This window comes from Varanus komodoensis, unplaced genomic scaffold (assembly GCF_004798865.1).
Source record: "Varanus komodoensis strain SLA01 unplaced genomic scaffold, ASM479886v1 scaffold23, whole genome shotgun sequence".
NCBI classification, from domain to species: domain Eukaryota; kingdom Metazoa; phylum Chordata; class Lepidosauria; order Squamata; family Varanidae; genus Varanus; species Varanus komodoensis.
In genome coordinates, this window is record NW_025335627.1 from 18908483 (window position 1) to 18924775 (window position 16293).

The 16293-nt window shown below is 44.9% G+C and overlaps 1 protein-coding gene across 2 annotated transcripts in view; it reads left to right on the forward strand.

Annotated features, from left to right (window-relative positions):
- Positions 1-16293, forward strand: part of LOC123024237 (collagen alpha-2(IV) chain-like) — a 238633-nt gene that overhangs the window by 184250 nt on the left and 38090 nt on the right. For both annotated transcript variants that reach the window (XM_044431658.1, XM_044431659.1), the window contains exon 27: positions 14624-14686. In XM_044431658.1, coding sequence (XP_044287593.1) covers positions 14624-14686 — 63 coding nt within the window. The remainder of the gene's footprint in view (positions 1-14623; positions 14687-16293) is intronic.

Consider the following 16293-nt stretch of genomic DNA (forward strand, 5'->3'; position numbering starts at 1 on the left):
TCCTCCTCTCAATCTTATCCTCACAACAACCACTCTGTAAGACAGGCTGGGCTGAGAGTCTGTGAATGGCCCAAAGTCACCCAGTTGTCTCCATGGCTCCAGGAGTAGAACTCAGTTTGCCTAAGTTCTACTCCTGCTCTTAACCATGACACCACACTGGCTTTTTTTTTTTAAGGTTACTTTGGAGCCTCTGCTGTGCCTGACTAATGGTTGGGTTCAACCAGAATTCAGAGGCTGAATTCTTCTTCCCTGCTCAGTCTTCCAGCACCACACCGGGCACTTCCAGCAGCTGGTATCCACTTCTCTGCTCTGTGCTACTGCCCATGCCAAGACAGGAAGATGGCTCATGAGCAATCTCACCCTCCTAGCATTCTTCTCCGTGGTCTCTGTGCACATTATGGGTGCTGTGCCTGCAAGTGCCTACAGCCAGATAGAATGCAAAACTTTAACGGATTTTGGCAGGAACGTCGTACCCCTCCCCTGCTATGCTATAAAGGGCAGAGCGCCCGCCATTTTCCCCAGTCTTCTTTTTACCACTGATTGTGTTGCCTCGAGCCATTCGTTACTGTATTCTATTGCATTTTCTCATTGTTCTACTTGTTGATTCCTATTGTTCTTGTTAAAATCCCTTTCCAAGTTTAAGAACCTTCCCTTCCCTGGTTAGACAGTTCTTCTCTTTTTTCCCCCCTTTTCCCCTTTTCCTCCCCAAAATATATGTATATATTTAAAAAGTTATATACTTCTTCTTCTTTCTATCTTCTCCAACTTATTCTTCCTTTCGCTCTCCACTTCTCGATGGCTCAGCGTGTGGCTTTTCGAAAGTGCTCGAAATGTGGGGCCAAAATGTCTCCAACGGACCCACACAAGCTTTGCCTTCTCTGTCTAGGAGAGGGACATTGCACTGATAAATGCAGCCATTGTCAGTCGTTTACCAAACAGGCCCGCAAAAATCGGAAGAATTGGCTGAGGAAGATCCTTTGGGATCAGGCATTCATTGCCTCTGACGAGCTTGCCGCTCAGGCCTCTTCTAGGGCTTGCCCATGGTGTCATCCCCTCGTCCACCATCCGAGGGGGGTACTTCCAAGGAGACCACTCACTCTTCCCATTCCTCCTTTCAGAAACAAAAGGAGAAATGGAAGCACACCCGGCCAGAGGATCCGTCGGCTTTGAAGACGTCTAAGAAGACTAAGGCTGACAAAACTGAGCGCAAGCAACGCAAGCTTGCCCAAGAGCATCACAGGGACTCGGGCTCGACTGCCCTATCAGTCCCATTGGCCACTTCGGTCCCGACGCCTTTGGTCCTGACTGGTCAGGCCGTAATGCAGGTCACACCACCTGGATCCCCTCAATGGCTCTCATTGTCAGTTCCTTCAACTCTCAGTCACTCCGAAGCGGGGCTCCGTGGATCAATGTCCGACAGCAAGATTCGGGATTCCCCTCCCCAATCTCAACCAAGCCATCCACCGGCTCGCTTGCCGACTCCGATGCCGTCATCACCAGAGGCATCTCCGAGGCTATTACCTCCATCCAATGCGCATCACCACCAGCTTCTCTCGGGACAATCCTCTGGAAGCTGGGTCCTGATGCTGTATGGAGGGTTCGATCCATCTCAGTCCTGCCATTGGGACTACCTTCCACCATATGAATACTATCCCATGCCTTTGGTGTGCAGGCATCGGTCTCATCCATCCCAACCAGAAATGCCTTCCACCTCGGCGGCCGCAACCTCCCGCCCTCCTATGTCTCCGGCCAGCTCGCCCTCTAGCTCACCCTACCATTACAACTCAGACTCTGAGGACTCAGATCAAGTTTCCACCTCTCCTGATGCCGTCATTTCGACCCAGGGACCTGGGTCACAAGAAGAGTAGTAGTTTACGTTTGGAGACCTTATGGCTCGACTTGCAAGGTCGTTGGAAATTGAAGTAGGGCATCAGGTGAACCCCAATGACAATCACGTCTACATCATCGTTCGTAAGGAGCAGTCATCCGCCATCTCCATTCCTTTGATAACATCTCTTCGCCAGGCTATGACGGACATCTGGGAGTTTCTGAGCCAGCTGCATCCAACGTCCTGGAGATACGAGTCCATGTATAAGGTTAGGGAGCAGGACATTCTAAACCTAACTTGATAGTCATCGAGTCGTTGCAGGGTCAAGATAACAAGGAGCACTCAACCCTAAAAGACAAGGAGGGCCGGAAGATAGACCTGATGGTGCACCGTATTTATGGGGCTAGGCTTACGGATATCAAATTACGAGGTGACGATGGCCAGGTGCCAGTACTTTCTGATGCAAAGGTTAGAATGCATCACCTCCACCATTCCAGAACAACAACGTAACCTGGCCTGCGTCTTCACCCATGAGTCTATGCAACTAGCCATTCAACAATTCAATACGGCACGTCATCAGGTGGATTGCGATTCCCGGGCGCTCATTGGATCCATCGCCTTACGCCAACATGCGTGGCTATGCTCCTGTAATTTTCCGGACAAGACAAGGCGCATCGAAGGCATGCCTTTCGAAGGTTTCGGTCTCTTCAATGGTCACATAGACCACAAGCTCGAGCATATTTAGAATGCTCGGGCCACCGCTCGGAAGATGGAGATACCGAACGCGAACCGATGTAAGTGGCCGCAATCTCATTACTATCGATACCAGCCATATCAGCGTTACCAGCCTTGCCAACAATATCAGCCTCGCCAACAACATAACCGAGGTCAGCCTGCCACCCACTTCCAGCAGAGCCGACGCCGTCAACCCAATGACAAGCGACAGCGTTGACAAGATGCGCAGACTGATCTTCTCTCTCTCCACCCACCTCCCCCCCTCCCTTTTGGGGACCGACTACAAAGCTGACTCCCCATCTGGGAGTCCATCACATCTGATAAGGGGGTACTTTCCATCGTTGAGCACAGATATAAAATTTAGTTTGACACCGTGCCCCCTTCTTGACTGATCTGTTACACTTCCCCATCAATAGTCCTAAGAGACGAAGTTTCCCAGCTACTTTGTAAAGGAGCGGTTCATCCGATCTCTCGCCCGGAGGGGCTTTATGGTTTCTACTCAAGATGTTTTATGGTCCTGAAACAGGAGTTAGTCTACGTCTGATACTTGATCTATGTGGCGTGAACAAGTTCATTAAGACTAAGATATTCCAGATGACCACCCTTCAAAATATCCTTCCGTTGCTCAGGAGAGAAGATTGATTCGCTTCCCTGGACTTGAAGGATGCGTATTTTCATATCAGCATCCATCCACTTCACAGGCGGCTCCTTCGTTTCACTGTGGGTCCAATATTTTCAAGTATAATGTCCTCCCTTTTGGACTTGCTATTGCTCCACGAGTCTTCACGAAATGTATGGCACCTGTTTGTGCCCGCCTCTGGCTACAGGGTGTCCAAATAAACCCGTACCTGGATGGTTGGCTGATTGTTTCCTCATCCCAAGAGAACTTACTTTCAGCCATGGATACTACATGTGGACTTTTAGACGAACTCGGTTTCTAATAATACCGAAAAATCCTGCCTTGTTCCCTCACAGGTCATTGATTTCATTGGGGCACATCTCAACTCAATCCAAGCCAGGGCGTTCCTGCCACGGGCGCGAATGGACAAGGTTCTATCGTCGATTCATCACATCCAAGATGGCTGACCCACTCCTGTGCTCTCCATACAGAAGCTCCTTGGTCACATGGCATCAACAGTTACCATTGTCCCCAACGTCAGACTTCAGATGCGACCCTTGCAACTGTGCTTCAACAGCCTATTTCATCCGCAACACAACTCTCCAAATCATTCGCTGCTTCTGCCTGCCTTTATTCACCAGACTCTGACTTGGTGGACGAACAAAGACAATCTTTCCATAGGAGTTCCATTCCACCAACTGCAACCTTCGGTGACTCTCTACACCAATGCCTCCCTTACAGGATGGAGAGCTCATTGTGTCAGCCTACACACTCAGGGCACCTGACAAGGCCACGAGAGGTCCAGGCACATCAATTACCTGGAGCTCCTTGAGGTTTTCAAAGCCCTCTGATCCTTTGAAAAAACCCTTCAGAACCGAGTTGTTCAAGTAGCCTCCGACAATGTCGTGACTGTGTTTTATGTCAACAAGCAGGGTGGTACGAAATCGGTACCGTTGGCTCACCTTGCCCTGTGAATATGGGACTGATGTATCCCCAGGGGGATTACCCTACTAGTGGTTCACCTCGCCGAGATAGACAACAAAGAAGCAGATGCCCTCAGCAGGCAAATGTCTACAATTCACGAGTGGGAGTTGGACCAACGGAATTGCAACAACATTTTTTGACAATGGGGCACCCCGACCATCGTTCTGTTTGCTACAGTGACCAATTCAATGTGCATGGATTATTGCTTCCGGGCAGGCATAGGCCCAAATTCACTGGGAGACGCTCTGATGGTGAGTTGGACAAATGTGTTTTTCTACGCGTTTCCCCCGATCCCGCTAATCACAAGGACCCTGACAAAAATTGTCTAAGACGAGGCTCAGGGAATTCTTATAACACCGTGGTGACCTCACCAACCTTGGTTTCCAACCATCCTCAATCTCTCCCGGTGAACCTTCATTCGCCTACCACGGGTTCCTCAGCTCATTATGCAGGAGAAAAGGGCAATTCACCATCCCGATCTCGATTCTCTCAACCTCACTGCTTGGCTTCTCCAGTGACTGTTGCTTCCTCCTCGACTTCGGTACCGACAACCTCATTGGCCCCAATAACTTCGGTGCATTCTTCGGTACCGACTCAATATTTGTACCAACAGAGTCTACACTCCCCATGCCAAATCCGAATCTTCTTCACTCAGACATCGAATTTATTCTCCAATCTGCTCTACAACCGATGATTCGCCATTCTTACAAGGCTAAATGGAAGCATTTTACTACCTTTGCAGCGAGCAATCATTTTCTGCTTCATTCGGCCTCAGTTGATAATATTTTGCTATTTCTACTCTCTTTGCACCAGCACGGACTTAAGCCTACTTCTATTAAAATGTACATCACTGCAATCTCTCATTTTCATGGTCTTATATCCAGCTCTTCTGTTTCCTCACATGTTCTTTTCCATCGCTTCCTGAAGGGACTACAAAATCTTCAACCTCCAGTTCGGTCAGTGGTACCAACATGGAGCCTATCCATTGTATTGCAAGCTCTTACCAAAGCTCTGTTCGAACCTTTAGCAACCACTGACTTACACTTGTTGTCCTGGAAAACCGCCTTTCTTGTCACCATCATGTCAGCTAGGAGGGTGAGTAAACTGTGTGCTCTTCGTGTTGACCCTTCTTACCTCAACTTTCATAAGGAGAAGGTCGTTCTTTGGACTGATCCTGCATTCCTTCCCAAAGTCGCTACACCTTCCATGTTAATCAGGACATTGTCCTACCAGCCCTCTTCCCTTCGTCCTCAACACCAATAGAAAAATCTCTCCATTCTCTCAATGTACATCGCTGCCTGGCTTTCTATCGGTCCCGTACAGAGAACTTTAGAAAGACCAAACGTCTTTTCATTAAGTACTCAGAATACGATAAGGGCTCTGCTATCTCTTCTCAAAGACTCTCCAAATGGATCGTCCAAACCATCAAACTGACATACCAGTTGTCCAAGCTGGAACTCCCTGTCATATCTAAGGGCCATTCCACCAGAGCTGTGGCAGCCTCTTCGGCTTTTTCTGCTGGCATCCCATTGCCTGATATCTGCAAGGCGTCAACATCGACGACCCCTTGTACATTCACCAGACATTATAGACTTGACGTCAGTGCCAGACAGGACTGCTCCTTTGGCCATGCTGTCCTCTCCTTGATTCTTCATTGACGACAAGTTGGTATGCTTACTAATAATATGTGATGCACAGAGACCACGACGAAGAAAGGCAGGTTGCTTACCTGTAACTGTCATTCTTCGAGTGGTCATTTGTGCATTCACACAACCCACCTGCCGGCCCCACTCGGTGTTGGTGATTGGGTTCGAGAAGGACTTTCGCTCTCTACGTGACTACTATAGGCATATACATTTCTACTCATTTATTACGGCGCTCCTTATTTAATTTGTTTTTTCACTGGTGACATCTTGTGTTAGCCACTTATCCACCAAGGGGAGATCAGACGGTCTCCATAGACTGGGGAAAATGGTGGACGCTCCATCCTTTATAGCATAGCGGGGGAGGGATGCGGAGTTCCCACCAAAATCCATTAAAGCTTTGCATTCTATCCAGCTGCAGGCACTGTGCAGGTGCAGCACCCATAATGTGTGAATGCACAGATAACCACTCGAAGAATGACAGTTACAGGTAAGCAACCTGCCTTTAGCAGGAGTGGGGAGCAGAGCACCTAGAGTGAGCGGTCAGGAGTCACCTTGTGCTGAACTTCCTGCTGTTCCCACTGGACACTGTTCAGCTGAGCACTGCAATGTCTGAGCACTGGAAAAGCATCTCCCTGTTGTTCAGTGAGCTGCTCACTAAGCAGAAAGGGCAAGTGTTGTTGTTGTTGTTTTATGTCACCACCACACAAAGAGGGAAAGGGGACCTCTACATGCTTGCTTCCTATCCTCTCATGTTACAGTGTCCACCAGTGTCACCACAAGCAAGGACAGCACATTTGACTGGACTTCTTCCTACTGTGGGCAGCAGGTGCATTCAGTCCAACCTCCCTTGGAGGAGGCCCAGCTGAATATGCTGGAGGCTGGAGGGTGAACTGATGTCTGCCTCATGCCCCTCTCCAAATGGGTTTTGGAAAAGCAGGGTAGGACAGGCACCAGCAGGATCACTGTCTGCCCCATGCACCTCCTCTTTGGGAAGGAGGGGGCACACAGGGTGGGGAGTAAAACTGAGGAGAAAGCAGCTCTTCTCCCCCACCCCCGCCAGTGGAGAAGGAGCTCTTGCTCAGGGAACAGACCAGCTGGTGCTTTCCCTCCCCTATCAGAGCTGGTGCTTAGCTGAGTACTGGATCCAGTAGGTGATGGAAAGGATGAGCTACCTGGTGCTGGACTTCCAAGGCCAGCCCTGGGTGGCTCACATTCCCCTTTGTCTGGTGGACAATGGGGAGGGAGGAGTTCGGGGGAACTGAGTTATTCTTTTACCACTGGCAGCATATTCTGGGCATGATCCAGCTGCTCATCCTCTCCTATTCTTGAGCAAGTGAGGCTGCGTGCCTAGCTCCTCCACTGTGTACCACCCCTTTAGGCTTCAAGTGATGGGGTTTCAGTGGGTGGAACATGGTAGACCCCAGTGGCTTCCTCACATGCTACTGTCAATGCAAGATTTCTCATAATCAGTCCTGCATTAGCAGTGCACATGTAAGGTGCCACTTGAGCAGAACAGCAGCTTGTTTTTGCTGCTTTGGGTAATGGGGTCCCCTTTTGGTTTGACTGTGGGTTATCATGTCATCCTGGTTCAGATGACATGCTAATCCATGGGTGAGTTTCCTAAACCCTACTACAAGGCATGGTTAGTTGGGGAGGTTGGAAATCACGTTCTGGGAAGCACGGGGAGCCACCCTTTCCAGTAGCTCAAAATCCTATGTAAACCCAATCTATTTTTATTGAGAGACTGCAGGAGGTAATGGAACTAAGAGGCAGTTTGACTGAGCCAGGAAGTGGGTATAACAATAATAATTTTTAAAAATCAGCTTATATAGTAAGCCACTCATCTCCCTGTTTTAAGGCTGATCTGGGAAGAATCCAGAGATATTAAATTAACTCAGAAAGTTATTCTCTTTAACTTATCTGAAAGGTAAGTTATAATGTATAGACAGTTTTTACCTGCTCTTGGATACACACCCTAACATGGTGAGGGGATATGAGAGTATCAAAGACACCAGAGAAGCTGAAAGCAATACCACCAGGAGGCCAGACTGACTCACTAGGCTGATCTCCTAGCAGGGTCACCCAAGGCAGAATGGTCAAAGCAGGGACACCAAAATGCATTCATCCTCTTCAAAAGGTAACAGTCACATCAGCAGAAGAGAATTTATCTCTAATGGTGTTGGGGGCTGAGAAACTCCTGAAGGGCAGCTACTAGACTGTGGTAGTTCAAGGCAACACTGGCAGAGGATCTTTCAAAGACAATGGCAGGGGTGCTCAAGCTTACTCTGGTTAGTATTGCACAGATAAAGGCTATGGTAAACTGCTTCTGAATCCTTTTACTTTGAAAAGCTATGATGAAAAAAGAAAAAAGAACCAAGATAGTGCCAATTGATAAGACACCCAGGTTGGAAGTCACTAAATGAGCTAAAGTATGAATAGTTGGTAATGATGCAACTAGGTCAAAGCTGGAAGGAGGTCTAGTGTCTGAGTTGCAAAGGGGTGAAAGGAAAGTCTCATGCTGCACAGGATTACAATTGGAACACAGAATGTTAGAGCTGTCAATCAAGGCAAAGTGGAAAATCTAAAGAAGGAAATAAAATGTTGGGTGCGAGCAAACTAAAGTAGACTGGAATGGGACATTTTCAATCAGTCAAACATAATGTGTTTTACTCCAGAAATGAAAAACTCAGAAAAAAAGGAGTCGCTCTAATACCAAGATGTAGATCAAGCAGTAAAAAGTTATAAAGCGAAATCCAACTGAATAGTATCAATCAGAACTTGCAGAAAACCTATCAAAATTAACCATCATTCAAGTCTGTGCTCCAGCAACAGATGCTGAAGAAGAATAGAACTTTTTTTGTGCAGGTGTTTGTCAGGAAAAGAATAACCAAAACAAGACATGCTGCTAAAGCTAAGGGATGGGAATGAGAAAGTAGGAAGCAAAGCAGAATCAAATGTGCTACGAAAATTTGGCCTATGCATAAGACATGAAGCAGGAGAACAACTCGTTGAATTTTCTGATGCCAAGAATCTGTTTATCAAGAATTCATACACAAGCTACCAATGGGACAACTATACCTAGACATCACCACATGGTCATTACAGACACCAAATAGACTATGTAATTGAAAGCAAAAGATGAAATAGCTGTATTCTTGCTGCCAAGAGAAGACCAGGAGCAGACTGCAGTAGTGTTTGTTTTATTGTAAGACCATCCTGAGACTTTCAGTAATGAAGTCGGTATAGAAAAGGTATGAATAAATAGCAACCATGAACTCTTAGTAAAAAAAGTTAAAGTTAAAAAAGATTACCAAGAGGAGCAGATACTCTGGATCCAGAAGCATCTGGACAGACTAAAGAAGTGGGCAGGGGACAACAGGATGGCATTCAATGTGGACAAGGGCAAGGTCTTGCACTTGGGGCATAGAAATGGGCATCAGGTTAGGGGACTTGTGAAAAGGATCTCAGGGTGCTGGTTGACTGCATGCTAAACATCAGCAGTGTGGTGTGGTGGTCATGAAGGTGAACTTGGATGCATAGACAGAAGCATGGCTTCTAGACTGAAAGAGGCATTATTGCCACTCTATATGACTCTGGTGCACCCGCAGCTTGAGTATTGTGTGCAATTCTGGGCTCCACATTACAGGAAAGGTATAGCCAGGTTGGAATTGGTGCAGTGTAGGACTGTAAGGATGGTAGTTGGATTGCAGGGGAAGCCATATGAGATGAGACTGAGGGAATTGGGTCTTTTCAGCTTGGAGAAGAGAAGACTCTGAGGAGATCTGTTGGTGAGATACAGATATGTGTGGAGGTGTCATGTGGAGGTGGGTTGACTTGTTTTCCCCTGCAGAGGAGGGCAGGACACGTTCCATTGGAGCAAAGCTCAGGGAACCAAGGTTCAAACTGGATACCAGGAAATACTTCCTGACAGGACCCCAAGGGTATGGAATGGGCTTGCATGGAAGGTGGTTGAAACCCCCTCAATAAGGATGTTCAAAAATAGGCTGGACATGCACATGGTATGCATGTCATGAACAGAGCTGACTGGAGCCGGGGGTGAGACTAGATGGCCCAGGAGACCCCTTCTCAGAAACAAAGAATCTTCAATGTATCTTCTTAGCAATGCATGGTCCTGAAAGAAATGTTAATAATTTGAGATATGCAGATAACATTACTCACAGAGAGCAGCCACAAACTGAAGTGACTCCTGATAAAAGTGAAAGAAGCAAGTGCAAAAGCAAGACTTCAGCTGAGTATTAAGAAATAAAAATCAAGACTACAGAATTACAGAACTGTACTGTTAACAGCAAAGAAAATGAAATTGTGAAACTTTTGGCTCAGTTATTGACTGCAGCCAAGAAATTTGAAAAAGATTGAGAGTGGAAAGGGCAGCAATGAAGAAGCCAGAAAAGATCATCAAGTGTAGGAACATTTCACTGGAAACAAAGGCTAAAATCATCTTCACTGTTGTATTCCCAATTATTACATATGGTTATGAAAGTTGAACAGTGAAGAAATCAAAGAGGAATAAAATCGATGCACATGAGACATGGTGCTGGGGGAAAGCTTTGTTAATACCCTGGAACAACAGAAAAATGAGCAAGTGGGTCCTAGATCAAATCAAGCCAGAGTTTTCTTAGAAGCAAACATGACAAAACTAAGACTGTCATAACTTTGGGCATATCATGAGAAGGCATCTTTGGAGAAGACAATCATGCTACAAAAAGTTGAAGGCAGAAGAAGAAAAGAAAGACCAAAAATGACATGGATTGGTTCCATTAAGACACAGACTTCAGTTTGGAGGTGCTGTGCAGGGGTGTCATGACTAGGACATTTTGGAGGCCTTTCATTCACAGGGTTGGTATAAATCTGAGATGAGTTGTTGGCACATATCAACAACAACAGCAGACAAACAGTCTTTAAAAGCTAGTGCTTCTAAATGAACAAGAAAGATATTTTGAAGCACCTGTTCAAAACCAGTGAAATTTTAAATTAGGCAGTCAAAATTTGGTGCAAGCAAGTGTAATGGCTGAAAAGTCTAGTAAAGAGATTTTTATCAGTATATTACTGAGACTGAAAGACATAATAATTACAGTGCTGCCATATTTTAGATAATATGGTAAAATTAAACTGTTAGCATAGGGCTCAGCAACACAAGCTTTAGCTTGGGAGGCCCTCCCCATGCTTCCCTATAGCCTACCTAAGCATCTGGACTTCAGGCAAAACAGTGCTGTTTGAGTGATGCTATTAGCTCTGCCCCCTTCATGGATCACTGCCTTGCTGTGGTGAAGGGGCTTGCAAAGCCCAAAGAATCTATGAGCTAAACTGTGTAGGGGAACCGAGGACAGGTCATAGCAGAGAGCTCTGACAAAAGCTGATCCACTGGAGAGGGAAATGACAACCCACTCCAGTACCCTTGCCATTTAAACCCCATGGACAGTACCAAAAGGCAAAAAGATGATGCTGCAAGATGAGCCCCTCAGGTCAGAAGGTGTCCAATGTGCTACTGAGGAAGAGCAGAGGGCTAGTACTAGTAGTGCCAGAAAGAATGAAGCAACTGGGTCAAAGCCAATAGGACACTCAGTTGTGGATGTATCTGGTGGTGAAAGAAAAGTCAGATGCTGTAAAGATCTATACTCCATAGGAACCTGGAATGTAAGATCTATGTATCAAGGTAAGCTGGACGTAGTCAAAAATGAGATGACAAGACTGAACATCGACATCTTGGGAATCAGTGAACTAAAATGGACAAGAATGAATGAATTTAACTCAGTTGACCATCAGGTATACTACTGTGGGCAAGAATTCCTCAGAAGAAATGGAGTAGCCTTCATAGTCCATAAAAGAGTAGGAAAAGCAGTACTGGGATACAATCTCCAAAATGACAGAATGATCTCAGTTCAAATCCAAGGCAAACCATTTAGCATCACAGTAGTCTATGCCTCAACCACTGGTGCTGAAGAGGTGAAGTTGACTGGTTCTGTGAAGGCCTACAACACCTTCTAGAACAGGGGTCTCAAACTCAACTTACCTAGGGGCCGCTGGAAGTAGAGTCTGGGTGAGACTGGGCCGCATCAAGTATTCCACCACTGCGGTGGTGGTGGGCCGCTCATCCTGCGGCCAGCCTGGGCGCCGCCGGCGCTTTGAAGGCCACAGGGCCCCTCCCCCATGCCCTGCCCATCCCGGCAATTGGCCCGCGGGCCACGAGTTTGAGACCCCTGTTCTAGAATTAACACCAAAAAATCCTCATCATCATGGGGGGTTGGAATGCTAAAGTAGGAAGCCAAAAGATCACCGGAATAACAGGCAAGTTTGGCCTTGGAGTACAAACTGAAGCAGGGCACAGGCTGGTAGAATTTTGTCAAGCGAATACGATGGTCATAGCAAACACTCTTTTCAAACAACCCAAGAGACGACTCTACACATGGACATCACCAGATGGTCAACACAGAAATCAGACTGACTATGTGCTCTGCAGCCAAAGATGGAGAAGCTCTATACAGTCAGTAAAAACAAGACCAGGATCTGACTGTGGCTCAGATCATGAGCTTCTTGTTGCAAAATTTAGGGTTAAATTGTAGAAAGTAGGGAAGAGCACTAGGCCATTCAGGTATGACCTAAATCATATACCTGATGAATGTACAGTAGAGGTGACACATAGATTTAAGGAATTAGATCTGATAGACAGAGTGCCTGAAGAACTATAGGTGGAGGTTTGCAACATTGTACAAGAGGTAGCAACTAAAACCATCCCAAAGAAAGAGAAATGCAAGAAAGCAAAATGGCTTTCTGAGGAAACTTTACAAATAGCTGAGGAAAGAAGGGAAGCAAAAGGCAAGGGAGAAAGATACACCCATTTGAATGCAGAATTCTAGAGAATAGCTAGAAGAGATATGAATGCCTTCTTCAATGAACAGTGCAAAGAAATAGAAGAAAACAATAGAATAGGGAGGACCAGAGAACTCTTCAAGAAAATTGGAGATATGAAGGGAACGTTTCATGCAAAGATGGGCATGATAAAGGACCAAAATTGCAGGGAACTAACAGAGGCAGAAGAGATTAAGAAGAGGTGGCAAGATTACACAGAGGAACTATGCAAAAAAGAGCTTAACATCCCTGATAACCACAATGGGGTTGTCACTGACCTCGAGCCAGACATTCTGGAATGTAAAGTCAAAAGGGCCTTAGGAAGCCTGAGCAACAACAGAGTTATTGGAGGTGACAGTATTCCAGCTGAGCTATTCGAAATCCTAAAATATGATGCAGTGCTACACTTAATATGTCAGCAAATTTGAAAAACTCAACAGTGGCCACAGGATTGGAAAAGTTCAGTTTACATTCCAATCCCAAAGAAGGGCAATGACAAAGAACATTCAAACTACCGCACCATTGCACTCATTTCACATGCTAGCAAAGTTATGCTCAAAATCCTGCAAGCTAGGCTCCAACAGTTTGTGGACTGAGAACTACCAGAAGTACAGGCGAGCTTTCGAAGAGACAGAGGAACTAGAGATCAAATTGCCAAAATACACTGGATTTTGAAAGAAAGAAACATTCATTTCTGCTTCACTGATTATGCTAAAGTCTTTGATTGTGTGGATCACAACAAATTGTGGCAAGTTCTTAGAGAGATGGGAGTCCCAGGCCATCTTATTTGTCTCTTGAGAAACCTGTATGCAGGTCAAGAAGCAACAGTGAGAACTGAACATGGAACTACTGAGTGATTAAATTTGGGAAGGGAGTATGGCCAGGCTATATATTGTCGCACTGCCTATTTAACTTATATGCAGAGCACATCATGCGAAACGCTGGGCTGGATGAATCACAAATTGGAATTAAAATTGCAATTGAGAAATACCAACAACCTCAGATATGCAGATGATACCACTTTAATGGCACAAAGTGAAGAGGAACTAAAGAGCCTCTTGATGTGGGTAAAAGAGGAGAGTGCAAAAGTTGGCTTGAAACTCAACATTAAGAAAACTAAAATCATGGCAGCTGGTCCTATCACTTCCTGGCAAATAGATGGGGAAGAAATGGAGCTAGTGACAGATTCTATTTTCCTGGGCTTCAAGATCACCACGGATGGGGACTGCAGCCAAGAAATTAAAAGACACTTGCTCCTTGTGAGGAAAGCTATGGCAAATCTAGACAGCAGACTAATAAGCAGACTCATTACCCTGCTGACAAAAGTTCGTATAGTCAAGGCTATGGTTTTCCCAGTTGCATTGTATGGCTGTGAATGTTGGACCATAAGGAAGGCTGAGTGCTGAAGAATTGAAGCCTTTGAATTGTGGTGCTGTAGAAGACTCCTCCAAGTCCCTTGGATCTCAAAGAGATCAAACCAGGAGATCAACCCTGACTGCTCTTTAGAAGGCCAGATACTGAAGATGAAACTCAAATACTTTTGCCACATAATGAGAAGGAAGGACTCCCTGGAGAATACCCTAATGCTGGGAACAATTGATGGCAAAAGAAGAAGGCGATGGCAGAGGATAAGGTGGATAGGTGAAGTCACTGAAACAGTCGGTGTGAGCTTGAGGGGACTCCGGGAGATGGTGGAGGACAGGAAGGCCTGGAGGAGTGTTGTCCAATGGGTCGGACACTACTTCGGAACTAGCAACTTTAGCTATGCTGATCACCTGGTTTAGAATAAGCTTTACCTGCTACCTCCAACTAAGTCAGTATAACTGTGGGGAGGGGGGATTTTCTCCATATTTTTCATTGATTGCTTCTATCTGTGTGTGCATGAATGGTTAGTCTATAAAAAGCCACCAAACTCTCTTTTTAATCCACATTGTTTGCTTCCAGGGACTGACTGCATTAAATTAATAAACGGAGGTTCAGGTAACCCAGGTCTGCCAGGACCAAGAGGTAAATTTTCTTTTTTTTTTCTTTAAAAAAATAGATGTATAATAAACAATGCAATTTTCAAATAAAACATTTTTCTTAAACAAAATTGGGACATAACTTCTGGGTATAATACAAACGTTCTAAATTGTAATTTCAATTCCAAAAGGATAGAGAAGGAATCCATTTCTGAAAATAATTAACTATCCATTTATACAATCAATCATTGATGCAATGATCATGCTAGAATATCATCCTAATCCAACTGTAAAATTTCCACCATAATTTTAAAGGCATCAAAAGAGGTGTGGTCATTCCATCAGTTCAATACAAACCTGCATATAAAACTTTCTCTGCCCTCAATAATTTCTTCCAGAAAACTTGGTAATTATAAGCCAAATGATTTTCAGTTTTTGAATAATTCTGTGCCTTACCTTAAAAATGTTGGTATCTGGGGAGGTTGCATTAGTCACAACCATCTGAGATCTCATCTCATAATCTCCAGAAAGACTCTCAGATCACCTGAACTCATAGACTTGTCTAATAACAGATGTAAAAGAAGAAAGCAGAAGGTCCAGTTTATTATGTATTCTAAGGCAAAAATTCAGTACTTCCAAGGGAGGCAGGGGTTTGGAGCTGTGTGTAAATGCATGTATGGCAAGGTGCAATATGGGATATTCCCATTTTTTTCCTCTATTAGAAATTCCAAAAGGGGCAGGTGTCAATTCCTGGTTCAGTAGATATTCTATGTGTGTCTCATCTAGGGATTTCATCATCATCTTTTAATTATATATGCTGCTTTTATGGTCCTATGTCTATGGATGTAATAAGACACTTGCCTCAGTTCATTTGTGACCAAAGTTTACCCCATTCACACCTCCTGAAAACAATTGTACAATCTGCAGTCATACCCTATACATTCTCAAACCTGTGATGTTGTTCACCAGGGTGGGAAGGTGGATGCATAAAAAGTATAAACATTAGAATAATGTGTGTTTTTTTTAAGTGTACATATACTGTCAGTATACAAGGTTTTGCTCAGCTTGTACACTAGCTATTAGAACCAGTAATGATTCTGTAGCAATGGTTTCCCTTGTCATATGAAATAGCAGTGATGAAACAGGGCAATGAGCCTATTTTTTTTTTCCTTGAGGGAAATTTCTGGCAGATGGGAATTAAAATAAATTTGTGCAATTGACCTGCTATACTAATCCAACTATAAAACGTCCCTTATAATTTTAAAGTCATCAAAAGAATTGCTGACATTTTTGATAATGGGTGGAATCCAACTTTCTCTCTCTCTATGCTGATGAAAGGCTTCCATCAGTAAGACTGGGAAAAGGGAAGTTTTCCCAGAATCTTTTCTAGTGGATTGGGGATCCACTGCAACAGATTTGATGGATACAAGGAGAAACAGAAGAAGAAAAAGTTCCAAAAGTTCCAGTGGAGCAGCTGTCTGCACCACTGCAATAAAGACTATTTTATCCATTTGCCAAGACTCTAGAATCTTTCATACAATAGCATGGCTACTAAATATATTAAACTAGTGCCAAAAATACCATATATACCAAAATACATCACATATATCAATAACCCAGATATCAATTCAACAGGATCAGGAGAGTTATTGG